Source organism: Hypanus sabinus, chromosome 6 (genome assembly GCF_030144855.1).
Source record: "Hypanus sabinus isolate sHypSab1 chromosome 6, sHypSab1.hap1, whole genome shotgun sequence".
Classification (NCBI taxonomy): Eukaryota; Metazoa; Chordata; class Chondrichthyes; order Myliobatiformes; family Dasyatidae; genus Hypanus; species Hypanus sabinus.
This window is the reverse complement of record NC_082711.1, coordinates 12,064,511-12,077,162: the sequence shown is the minus strand read 5'-3', so window position 1 is coordinate 12,077,162 and position 12,652 is coordinate 12,064,511. Positions and strand designations below refer to the sequence as shown.

Here is a 12,652-nt window from a genome sequence, read left to right as displayed (position 1 = left end):
GTTGATGGGTAACCTGTCATTGGGAGCTTTTATTCTCTATGACCCTCTGGAAAAGAGAGTACAGAGAAGATTTACTAGAATGATAACCTGGGTTTCAGCACCTAAGTTACAGGGAAAGGATGAACAAGTTAGGTCTTTATTCTTTGGAGCATAGAAGGTTGAGGGGGGACTAGATAGAGGTATTTAAAATTATGAGGAGGATAGAGGTGACGTGGATAGGCTTTTTTCCATTGAGAGTAGAGGAGATTCAAACAAGAGGGCATGATTTGAGAGTTAGGGGGCAAAAGTTTAAGGGTAACATGAGGGGGGATTTCTTTACTCACAGAGTGGTAGCTGTGTGGAATGAGCTTCCAGTAGAAGTGGTAGAGGAAGGTTCAGTATTGTCATTTGAAGTAAAATTGGATAGGTATATGGACAGGAAAGGAATGAAGGGTTATGGGCTGAGTGAAGGCCAGTGGGACTAGGTGAGTGTAAGCGTCAGCACAGACTAGAAGGACCGAGATATGGTTAAATAGAATCATGGATTTGAACAGACTTTGGATAGACACCGGAATACATACGGAATTGAGGGATATGGATCATGTGTAGGCAGAAGTAATTAGGTTAATTTGGCATTGTGTTCAGCACAGACAAAATTCTTGTGCTGTACCATTTATGTTCTTTGTACATCAATGTAAGATACTGTGGCACCTTTCAGATGAGACAAAACACTATTCTCCTTTTAAAAAGAGCTGAGAAATCTGCTGCGATAACAAACCAATTCTGATTCTCAAGAGGGATGAAAACATCACCTCCATTTAGCAAATTGGTTAGTGCTGTAAATGTTACATGGTTATATGGTTAAAAGAGACTAATCTTCCAACAAGTCAGGCAGCATCTATGGAGGGGAACAAACAGTCAACATTTCAGGCTGAGACCCCTCATCAGGACAGGGAAGGAAGGGGATAGAAGCCAGAATAGGAAGGTAGGTGAGAGGGGAAGGACTACAAGCTGGCAGGCGATAGGTGAGACCAGCTGAGGGGGAAGTTGGGCTGGTTGGGGAGGGGTAATGAGGAATGGGAGATTATAGGTGGAAGAGCTAAAGGGCTGAATTCGAAGGAATCTGACAGGAGAGGGAAATTTCTCCCCTCTTCCGCCTTCCCTTTTTATCCAATCCCCGTTCTGGTCTCCTTCCCTTTCTCCCATGTCTTGCTATAGTCTCCTGTCACGTCCCAATTTCTCACTTCATCACCCCTCTCCCACCCACTTCCTTCTTTCTTCTTAGATATCACCTGCCAGTTTTCACACCTTTCTGGTACTGATGAAGAGTCGGGGCTCGAAATGTTGACTATTTATTCCTCTCCATAGATGCTGCCTGACCTGCCGAGTTCCTTCAGCAATTGTGTATTGTACTCCAAGTTCATTCTATGGTGTTTCTTGTTTCATGGATGTCTATGAAGAATATGAATTTCAGCTTGTATACTGTATACGTTCTTGGATATTAAATGAATCTTTGAAACTTTAAAGTTACCTTCCAATGTTTCAAAACTTGTTGGACAGAAATGGCAACATACAGTTTAATTTCTCGATAAAATGCCTAAATACACAAGTATGAGTGGTTTGTGACGTCAAGGGAAACTGGAGCCATCTGTGTTCCTATTCCACTTGTCTTTATAGGTGGTGTAGTTTGTGGGTATGGGTGATGTCAATTAGCCAACAGCACTAACATTTTTAATAACCTTTTCTCATTAATTATTTCAAGATAGTATTATTGTCTGGAAGGAAATTTCATGACCATTTCTTGAACTTGAGTAGTCCTCTGAAACTTGATCACATTCAATGCAAATCCTATAGTTCAATTTTGCCAGTTGAAAACATTGAATAGAACAGGCCCTTCAGCCCATAATGCCTGTGCCAACTATGATGCCAAATTAAACTCATCCCATCTCTTTAAAGAACTTGAAAGAGTGCAGAAAAGATTTACAAGGATGTTGCCAGGAATTGAGAACCTGAGTAAAGGTTGAATAGGTTAGGTAGGACTTTATTCCCTTGAGCACAGGAGAATGAGGAGAGATGTTATACAGGCAACACACACAAAATGCTGGAGGAACTCAGCAGGCAGCATCTATGGAAACGAGATCAGTCGATGTTTTGGGCCGAGACATAGAAACATAGAAAATAGGTGCAGGAGTAGGCCATTTGGCCCTTCGAGCCTGCACCGCCATTCAGTACAATCATGGCTGATCATCCAACTCAGAACCCTGTACCTGCTTTCTCTCCATACCCCCTGATCCCTTTAGCCACAAGGGCCATATCTAACTTCCTCTTAAATATAGCCAATGAACCGACCTCAACTGTTTCCTGTGGCAGAGAATTCCATAGATTCACCACTCTCTGTGTGAAGAAGTTTCTCCTCATCTCGGTCCTAAAAGGCTTCCCCTTTATCCTTACACTGTGACCCCTTGTTCTGGACTTCCCCAACATCAGAAACAATCTTCCTGCATCTAGCCTGTCCAATCCCTTTAGAATTTCATACGTTTCAATAAGATCCCCCCTCAATCTTCTAAATTCCAGTGAGCATAAGCCTAGTCGATCCAGTCTTTCTTCATATGAAAGTCCTGCCATCCCAGGAATCAATCTGGTGAACCTTCTCTGTACTCCCTCTATGGCAAAAATGTCTTTCCTCAGATTAGGGGACAAAAACTGCACACAATATTCTAGGTGCAGTCTCATCAAGGTCTTGTACAACTGCAGTAGAACCTCCCTGCTCCTGTATTCAAAACCTTTTGCTATGAATGCCAACATACCATTTGCCTTTTTCACTGCCTGCTGTACCTGCATGCCCACCTTCAATGACTGGTGTACAATGACACCCAGGTCTCGTTGCATCTCCCCTTTTCCTAAACGGCCACTGTTTCAGATAATAATCTGTTTTCCTGTTCTTGCAACCAAAGTGAATAACCTCACATTTATCCACATTAAATTGCATCTGCCGTGAATTTGCCCACTCACCTAACCTATCCAAGACCCTTCATCAGGACTGCCACTTCATACAGGTATACCATTTTGTCAAGCACCTTTGCTCCAACCACAAAAAGCAAGATTCCCCAGTGGCCAACCATTTTAATTCCAATCCCCATTTCCATTTTTGGTTTAAAATGGCACTACTGAAGTTGGGCAACCGATTACTGGTAGGTCAAAAGGTAAGCAATACAACTAAAAGCATTATTAATAAAACCTTTTCTGAAGTAAATTATGGTAAATTATCACCACAACCAATGAAGAGGCAAGTGAAGGTAAAGCTGATGAGGGATGAGCCGTGCTGGTGTGTTGCAGAGTTAGAGTGTAACACATTCGAGTCGGTATCTGAGTCTGAGTTGGAGATGGAATTTGTAAGGAGTCTCAGTGCCCATCCACCAAAACGGGCAGTGAGGTTGGATTGCTGTAAGCAATGAGCTGATTTGGACATGTCAAGAATGGTCTTAGGCTGTGCAGCGAGGTCCAGACCCAGAGCATACCACTGTGGCAGGGTTCAGGTCCCTGTGCATGGCACAATCCAGTGTTTGGACGATTTAAGTGCCAGCCCAGAAAGACTGAACAGGCAGGTGTCAGGATTGGAGATGAGGGTCAGGCTGACTCACCTATCACCTTCCAGCTTGTACTCTTCCCCCTCCCCCCACCTTCTTATTATGGTTTCTTCCCCCTTTCCTTTTGGCACAATGATGGGTCTCAGCTCAAAACATCGACTGCATCCAAGGATGCTGCCTGACCTGCGGAGTTCCTCTGGTATTTTGTGTGTGCTGCTCTGGATTTTAGCATCTGCGGAATCTCTTGTGGAAAAAGGAGGATGACTGTTTACTTTCGCCCTAGTGGAGGTGGAGAAATACCCTGAACAATTCAATCCTTTCTAAATTGTTTGTCTTCTGCTAATGCAACTATATCTTTAAACCTACAGTTTTATGTTGTGAGATTATCTATGTTGACATGATGATCTATATTCTGATTATTCATTGTAACTGCTACTTGTTTTTCTGAATATAAACTTTGCTCTTTGCTTAACATTTGCAGAATGTTGTCTCATTAGGATTAATCTGAAACAGAACTGCATTTGCCATGGTTCACAAAAGATTAAAACTAAGCATTGTCAGTAACCTGTAGCAGAGACTATGACCTACAAGTTTTTGAAGGGTGGAGCTGACCTGGTCAAGAATACCTTGCAATAATAATGTCACTGTTTGCCTATAGAGAACTGACTTCCCTCCAGGATTTAACACATATAAGGGTTTTGACAAATAGTTTACTTGTGTTACATATATGTTGTTTATTTGACACTGTTAAAATAAGTATTATTTATGTTAAATAAAATTTATATTACCTCAGGCTTGTCCTTGTAATGTACCATGAGGCTGCTGCAAAAAGTTAATTTTCATGAGGAGCATTTGATGGCTCTGGGCCTGTACTCACTGGAATTCTGAAGAAGAAGCGGGATCTCGTTGAAACCTATTGAATACTGAAATGCCTTGATAGGGTGAATGTGGAAAGGATGTTTCATAAGGTGGGACAGTCCAAGACCTGAGGGCTTAGCCTCAGAATAGAACCAAGGTGAGGAGGAATTTCTTTAGCCAGAGAGTGGTGAATCTGTGGAACTCATTGTCACAGGCAGCTATGGAGACCAAGTCATTGGGTATATTTAAGGAAGAGGTTGATAGATTCTGGATTAGTCAGGGCATGAAGGGATACGGGGAGAAGGCAGGAGATTGGGGCTGAGAGAGAAATGGATTGGTCACGATGAAATGGCGGAGCAGGCTTGATGGGCGAAATGGCCTAATTCTGCTCCTGTATCTTATGGTCTTACGTCATTTCTACCCTGTGCATGTGTGCATATAGCAACAATAAACTTAAAAATTGAGATGCTGACATGACTCAATCAGAAAGCACAGGTTTAAGGTGAAGAAACCAAAAAAAAGTTAAATTTGCTGTGACCTCAACTATATTGTCTAAAAGGGTAGTGGTAGTACTGTACTCCCTGTAGTGGGTCACTGGGTTGGATGTCAGGTGGTGGTTCTTTACAGAGTGGTGGGTGCATGGGTTGTGCTGCCTAGAGGCAGATACATTAATGGACATTTAAGAGACTCCTAGGTAGGCACATAGATGAGAGAAAAATGGAGGGTTACATGGGAGGGAAAGGTTAGATTGATATTAGAGTGGGTTAAATGTTGGCACAACATTGTGGGCAGAAGGCACTGTACTGTTCTATAAGGTTCTATGTTCTATTAGTTGCTTGAGCTTCTTCATCAGGTGAAAACGGAGGTGTACGGCACAGAACCCAACAACTTGAAGTCCATGGACTTAGTCACCACACAAAAAAAATGCTGATAAGAAAGATTGTTTACAGTCCTCAAGTAATGGAAACCTAATTCTGCCCCTACTGTTATGTCTTATGGAAACCTGCATTGCATCTACATCAGATTGAACGATCATGAGATCTTGAACTGTTTGCATCACCTTGTTCATACGAATAGCCACGAGAGGGATATCTCTCCATTGAGGTGGTATGATCCTGAAGTCCCTAAATCCAGGGCAACCTGAAATTATTAACTTGGGTAGGGTTTTCTAAACAGTTTATGAAGATAAAGGAAGCATAAGTGGCTTAAAAAAAGATTGTACAATAACTTTCCAAAAGGAATGGAAAAACATAAATAGAAAAAATTCAAGATTCAAGATTGTTTAATGTCATTTCCTGTACACAAGTGTAAAGGAGAATGAAATAATTGTTACTCTGGATCTGATGCAGGAGAAAAACATAATAAGATCATCATTATTACGTGCCATATCATATTACATGGATAATCATGGTCTTGACTATATTTTTTCTTGGCAAATTTTCCTACAGAAGTGGTTTGCCATTGCCTTTTTCCAGGCAGTGTCATCACGAGATAGGCCAAAAAGATAAAGAACACAATAATAATAACAAATCACAATAAATAGAAATATGTAAGATAGTTTATATACATAGATTGATATGTCCAAAAGTGATACCAGGCATAGGTGTGCCATTACATCAGGTGACTGACAGGAAATGAAGAAGTGGTGGTTGGGGGTGTGGAGGGGTGGGTTAGTGGGTGGAGATGTTGATCTGCCTTACTGCTCGGGGAGAGTAACTGTTTTTGTGTCTGGAGGTCCTGGTGTGTATGCACTTTCTGACTTGACCAGTTACCATATTCTCATATACACCAGCATGCAGTGAAGTGTCTTGCTTCCATGAAGCTCACTGAGTAAAGAGTATACATGGTACTAATAGAGTAATGAATATCATGAAGAACAGAAAAACAACATAATGATGCAAAAATTGTAGTGCAGAACAGAAACAGGCAAAAGGAAATGTGAAAATGACAATAACTGAGAGAGGCAGTCTACTCTTTAATAAGGGAGGGAGGCAGAGGAAAGGAAATGACAGGCCAGTTAGTCTGACCTCGGTGGTTGGGAAGATGCTGGAGTCGATTGTTATGGATGTGATTTCAGGGTATTTGGAGGTATATGACAAAAAAGGCCAAACTCAACAAGGTTTCTTCAAGAGAAAATCTTGCCTGACAAATCTGTTGGAATTCTTTGAAGAAATAACAAGTAGGTTAGACAAAGGAGAATTGGTGGATGTTATGTATTTGGATTTTCAGAAGACCTTCGACAAGGTGCTGCACCCGAGGCTACTAGACAAGTTAAGAGCCCATAGTATTACAGGAAAGATGCTAGCATGGTAGAGCATTGGCTGAATGGCAGGATGCAAATAATGGGAATAAAGGGATCCTTTTGGGATTGGTTGCCTGTGACTAGTAGTGTTCCATAGGACACCGTGTGGGGACCACTTCTTTATGTTTTATGTCATCAATTTGTTTGATCAAATTGATGGCTTTGTGGCCAAGTTTGTGGATGATACAAAGACAGGTGGAGGGCAGGTAATGTTGAAGAAGCAGAGAGGCTGCAGAAGGACTTAGTCAGTTTAGGAGAATGGGCAAAGAGGTGGCAGATGGAATACAGTGTCCGGAAGTGTATAGTCATGCACATTGGTAGAAGGAGAAAAAGCATAGAATACTTTCTAACTGGGGAGAAAAAAAATCAAAAATCTGAGGTGCAAAGGGATTTGTGAGTCTTCAAACAGACTCACTAAAGTTTAGTTTGCAGGTTAAATTGGTGGTGAGGAAAGCAAATACATTATAAAAGCAAGAATGTAATGCTCAGGCTGTATAAGGCACTGGTGAGACCTCACTTGGAGTAATGTAAGCAGCTTTGGGCCCTTTATTTAAGGAACAATGGCGGGGGTTCAGAGGAGGTTCAAGAGAATGATTCCAGGAATGAAAGGGTTATCATATGAGCAGTGATTGAAGGCTCTGGGCCTGTACTCACTGGGATTTCGAAGAATGAGGGGGGATCTCATTGAAACTATCGAATGTTGAAGGGCCTAGATGAGAGGAGGATGTTTCCTTTGGTGGGGGAACCTAAGACCAGAGAGCACAGCCTCAAAATAGAGTAACGTCCATTTAGAACAGAGATGAGGAGCAATTTCTTTAGTCAGAGGGTGGTGAATCTGTGGAATTTGTTGCTACAGGTGGCCGTGGAGGCCAAGTCACTGGGTGGATTTAAGGCAGAAGTTGAGAGGTTCTTGATTAGGTCATGGCATGAAAGGGTCTGAGGAGAAAGCAGGGGAATAGTTTTGAGAAAGGAATGGATCAGCCATGATGAAATGGCGAAGCAGACTCAATGGGCCAAATGGCCTCATTCTACTCCTATGTTTATGGTCTTAAAGTCTAAGTACAAGAGAATAAGAATTCGGCAGCTCTGATGGGAAAAGAGACGACCAGTTCAGAATTCTAACAGCAGTGGGGAAGAAATTTCTCATGTCTTGATACCCAGGCCAAGCTCTTTCCCAGAAGGTAGAAGTGAGAAAAGAGTGGTCAAGGTGGCAGACATCTTGTTGGCCTTCTTAAAGCAACACACACTATGAAGATGAACTGGATGGAAGCAAACTGGACTGGACAGTGTTTACCACTCTGTGACTTGGCAAAAGAGATGGAGGATTGACAATAATGAAAAGTACTTTGTGAAAGCTAGCTGAGGCTAATTTGGCTGCATGATCTCTTACTGTGATGCACAATTATATTCAGTATTATACTGTAAGTCATGCAATAAAAAAAGTTGACAGCATCTGCTGACACAAACACTCACTGCGCTGAGTACTGTTAATTCTACGTATACCGCTGCCTCTTCATTTGGTCCCAAGGTGATGCATGCTGGGCTGATTTTGACTCTACATTGATGTGCATAGTTTTTGTGCACCTTATTAACAAAGAAAGATAATCAGACAGGGTCATTACCACAACAACTTTAATGAACTCTGAATATTTCATTACTGCAAAGTACCTTCAAACCATAGTAAGCTATCCGTCAGGTTTAAGAAGAGGTTGCAAATTTTCAATTAACATAACTTAATGAAGGCATGAGTACATTTGAAAGATAGTTACAGACTTCCAATTCTTCACTACCTATTCTTCTATACCCAATTAGTATTACCACAGCTATAGCAATAACTTACTTCCATCTAAGTTGGGCTAAAACAATACAACATTGGGTCTTATTCACAGCTCACTTCAGCACAGAAGTTCATTTTTTTTTATACAAAGTTGAGATACTTCAAATCCAATTCCAAATCTAAAATTTAAAAAGAAAACACAGAAAATGCTGGAAACACTCAGCAGGTCAGACAGCATCTGTGGAGAGAGAAACACACTAATGATATTGGTTGACAGAACTGCAATGTGTAGAAAAATGATTTCTTGATTGGCCAGGGTATGCAAGGATATGGGAAGATGGCTGGAGATTTGGGCTGAGAGGGAAAATGGATCAGCTACTCCTATATCTTATGGTCTAAGAAAGGGAATGCCCACATTAGGGTGAGGCCAAATGAATTAATGTGGCAGGTTAGGAAGAGTTTCGAAGTAATGTTGCAGCTTTATAAAACTTTGGTTACACATTTAGAATTTTGCTTTCAATTCCGATGGCCTCTATACAGCAAGGATGTGGAGAGTTTGGAGATAGAGCAGAGGAAGTTCACCAAGATGCTGGCTGGCTTGGAGAACATGTGCTATCAGAAACTGCTGGACATGCTTGGCCTATTTTCTCTAGATTGGCGGGAGCAGACTGAGAATTTGAAAGAAGTTTTTAAAATTATGCAAGGTATAGAGAGACACCAGCATCATTTTCCCAGCTCATCTTTTAAGGGGGGAAAATACAAAGGAGAACTGCAGGGCAAGTGTTATTACATACAGAGAGGTGGGTGCCTGGGGTGGTGGTAGAAATTGATAACTTTGGAGACTCGCAGATTGGCATGTAAAGGAGTGATGTGGTCAATGAGCAGGGAAAAGGGATCAGATTAATTGTGGGCTGAAGGGCCTATCTTGTGCTTTTCTATTCTACCTACTGTGTTCTGTGTTAGAGAGCCTCTAATAGTAAGTGGGTGGGTATGATGTGCTGGCTACTTCAGGTTTAAAGAGAGGTTAACCTGATAAAGGTTCCTGTTTCACTGCAGGTAGTTAACTTAAGGAAGAGTGTTGATTCTCTCCAATGTCCCATCCAAAACTTAACCATCAACAAATAGAAAAAAAATGATTGCTTGCTCCTAGAATATTGTGAAATTTTGACATAAACTCACTTCTGCGCTTCACAAGAATTTTTCATGAAGAATAATAGAGTTGATCTTAAAGAGGTGTATCTCTTCTCTTTAAAAGGAGGTATTGAAGTTACATGCAGGGCACAGAGGTTCTTCAGACTTACCTCTCCCCAGGAGCATTTTGCAGGCAGCATCGTTTGGTTAAACAGTTTTGCCATCTTTCGTGCTGGAACACCAATGTAGATCTCATCAAAAACGATGGTACTACTCAGCAGGCAGACCTGCACCTCCTGGACCTCAGCCTGCACTGCAATGTAACTAGAGAGAGGAGCACGTTACCAGACATCCTTCCTGCTGAGTACCTCACTTGTTGCCTGCTTTTTTTTTGGATGAGACGTTAGCCTGATGTAGCTCCCTGTTTCTCTGCAGGTAGTTAGTTCAAAAAAGAGTGGTGATTCTCTCCAATGTCCCAACCAATACTTATCCTTCAATCAACATCACTGGAAAAAATGGTTGTCCTCCTATTAGCACATTGTGGGATAATGGAATGCACAAACACACTACTGCACTTCACAAGACTTTTTGAATTGAAGCATACTTAGGAAAATGAGGGTGATCTTAAGGTGTAAAAAAATCATGAGGAGTATAGCCACCATCCAGGTCATGCTTTCTTTCTACTCCTGTCATCAGGAAGGAGGTACAGGAGCCTTATGTCCCACACTGCCAGGTTCAGGAACAGCTATTATTCCTCAATCATCAGGCTCCTGAACCAGAGTAGATAACTTCACCCACCTCAACACTGAACTGATCCCACAACTTTCAAGGATTCCACAACTCATATTCTCTGTATTTTTTTGTACTTGCATAATTTCTTGTTTTTGCATATTGGTTATTTGTCTTTATGTGTAGCTTTTCATTGATTCTTTTGCATTTCTTAGTTCTACTGTAAATGCCACCAAGAAAATGAACCTCAGGGGAGTATACGGTGACAGATATGTACTTTCATAATAAAATTTACTTTGAATTAAATATTCAGAGTTCTAGAGGCAAGTTAATCACAGGAAAAATCTGTAGGAAAGATCTGTCATTCAAAATTCTGTTATCTGTACCTTCATGATCCATTCATTTATCACTGCTGTAGTCTGATGTTCCTTTAAATGGAAGTTAAGAACTTTAAAGAAAAACGAACAGAAAACTGTACAGATAGAAGACTGATTACTCGAGGAGAAATAACGTGAACATTTAAAGTTCAAAGTAAATTTTGATTACAAGTAGGATAGATAAAGGGGATGCAATGGATATTGCATTTTGGACTTTCAGAAGGCCTTTGACAAGGTGCCACACATGAGGCTGCTTACCAAGTTAAAAGCCCATGGTATTACAGGAAAGTTACTAACATGGTTAGCGCATTGGCTGATTGATAGGAGGCAGCGAGTGGAAATAAAAAGATTCTTTTCTGGTCGGCTGTCGGTGATGTTCCGCAGAGGTTGGTGCTAGGACCACTTCTTCTTATGCTGTATATAAATGTTTTAGATGAAATAGATGGCTTTGTTGCCAAGTTTGCATATCATATGAAGATTGGTGAAGGGGTAGGTAGTGTTAAGGAAACAGGTAGGATGTAGAAGGACTTGGACAGATTAGGAGAATGGGCAAGAAAGTAGCGAATGAAATACAATTTGGAAAATGCCTGGTCATGCACATTGGTAGTAGAAATAAATGTGCAGACTGTTTTCTAAATGGGGAGAAAATCTAAAAATCTGAGATGCAAAGGGACTTGGGAGTCCTTGTGCAGAACACACTAAAATTTAACTTGCAGGTTGAGTCGGTGGTGAGGAAGGCAAACGCAATGTTAGCATTCAGTTCAAGGGGTCTAGAATACAAGAACAGGGATGTGATGTCAAGTGATGTCAATAGGCACTGGTGAGGCCTCACCTTGAGTACTGTGAACAGTTCTGGGCTCCTCATCTTAGAAGAGATGTGCTGGCATTGGAGAGAGTCCAGAAGCGGTTCACAAGGATGATTCCAGGAAAGAAAGGGTTATCGTACAAGGAACATGTGATGGCTCTGGGTCTGTATTTGTTGGAATTCAGAACAATTAGGGGGGGATCTCATTTGAATGTTGAAAGGCCTAGACAGAGTAGATGTGGAAAGGTTATTTTCCATGGTGGGAGAGTCTAGGACAAGAGGACACAGCCTCAGGATAGAGGGGCGTCCATTTAAAACCGAGACATGGAGAAATTTCTTTAGCCAGAGGGTGGTGAGTTTATGAAATTTGTAACCGTAATGTCCCCAAGTTTGTTCATTTAAAAATAGTGTAACACTTAATAATCTCATGCAATCATATAACATAGTGGATATTTGGAGGCTTCTTAATCCCACAAAGAAGGATTTTCATATTTCTCTGCAGTACATAAATCCTATTCAGGGATTGATTATTTTCTGTTAGATTCGAAACTGGTCTCATCAGTAGTCGGTTGCACTTACCATAATATACTTATATCAGATCATAATCCTGTCTCACTTATACTCAAACTGAACCACAAAAGAGGTGAATGTAGTTGGCGGTTAAATAATGCTTTGCTAAAGGATAAGGAATTTTGCTCTTATCTTTCAGGTAAGATAGATCTATACCTAAGCACCAAAGATGATTCCACTCTTTGGGAGGCCATGAAGGCGGTTATTAGAGGTTGCATAATAGCATACGAGACAGCAGAAAAAAGAAGATTCAAGAAAAGGTTAACTGAAATAGATGATCAGTTGCAAATCTGGAAGCCTCTTATAAAATAAACCAGGAAGCAGAATTACTTAATAAGATTACTGCCTTACAGTATGAGTATAATTCTATGATGTCCAAGAATGTTGCAAAACTACTGACAAGTCAGACAGAGGTATTTTGAGCTTGGTGAGAAGCCCCATAAGTTATTAAGCCCGTCAGTTAAAACAGATGCAGGCCTCCAAGGCCATACATCGTATAAAGGCGAAAGATAGCTTTTTATTGACGGACCCGTAAAA

At 41.0% G+C, this 12,652-nt stretch overlaps 1 protein-coding gene across 8 annotated transcripts in view; it reads right to left on the bottom strand.

Annotated features, from left to right (window-relative positions):
- Window positions 1-12,652, bottom strand: part of dlec1 (DLEC1 cilia and flagella associated protein) — a 209,625-nt gene that overhangs the window by 79,825 nt on the left and 117,148 nt on the right. For all 8 annotated transcript variants that reach the window (XR_009512561.1, XM_059971719.1, XM_059971722.1 and 5 more), the window contains 2 exons: window positions 9,805-9,958; window positions 8,200-8,310 (listed from right to left, as the gene is read on the bottom strand). Coding sequence is in view for 7 of the 8 variants with exons in the window: in XM_059971719.1 (XP_059827702.1) it covers window positions 8,200-8,310; window positions 9,805-9,958 (265 nt within the window). In the remaining variant the exon portion in view is untranslated. The remainder of the gene's footprint in view (window positions 1-8,199; window positions 8,311-9,804; window positions 9,959-12,652) is intronic.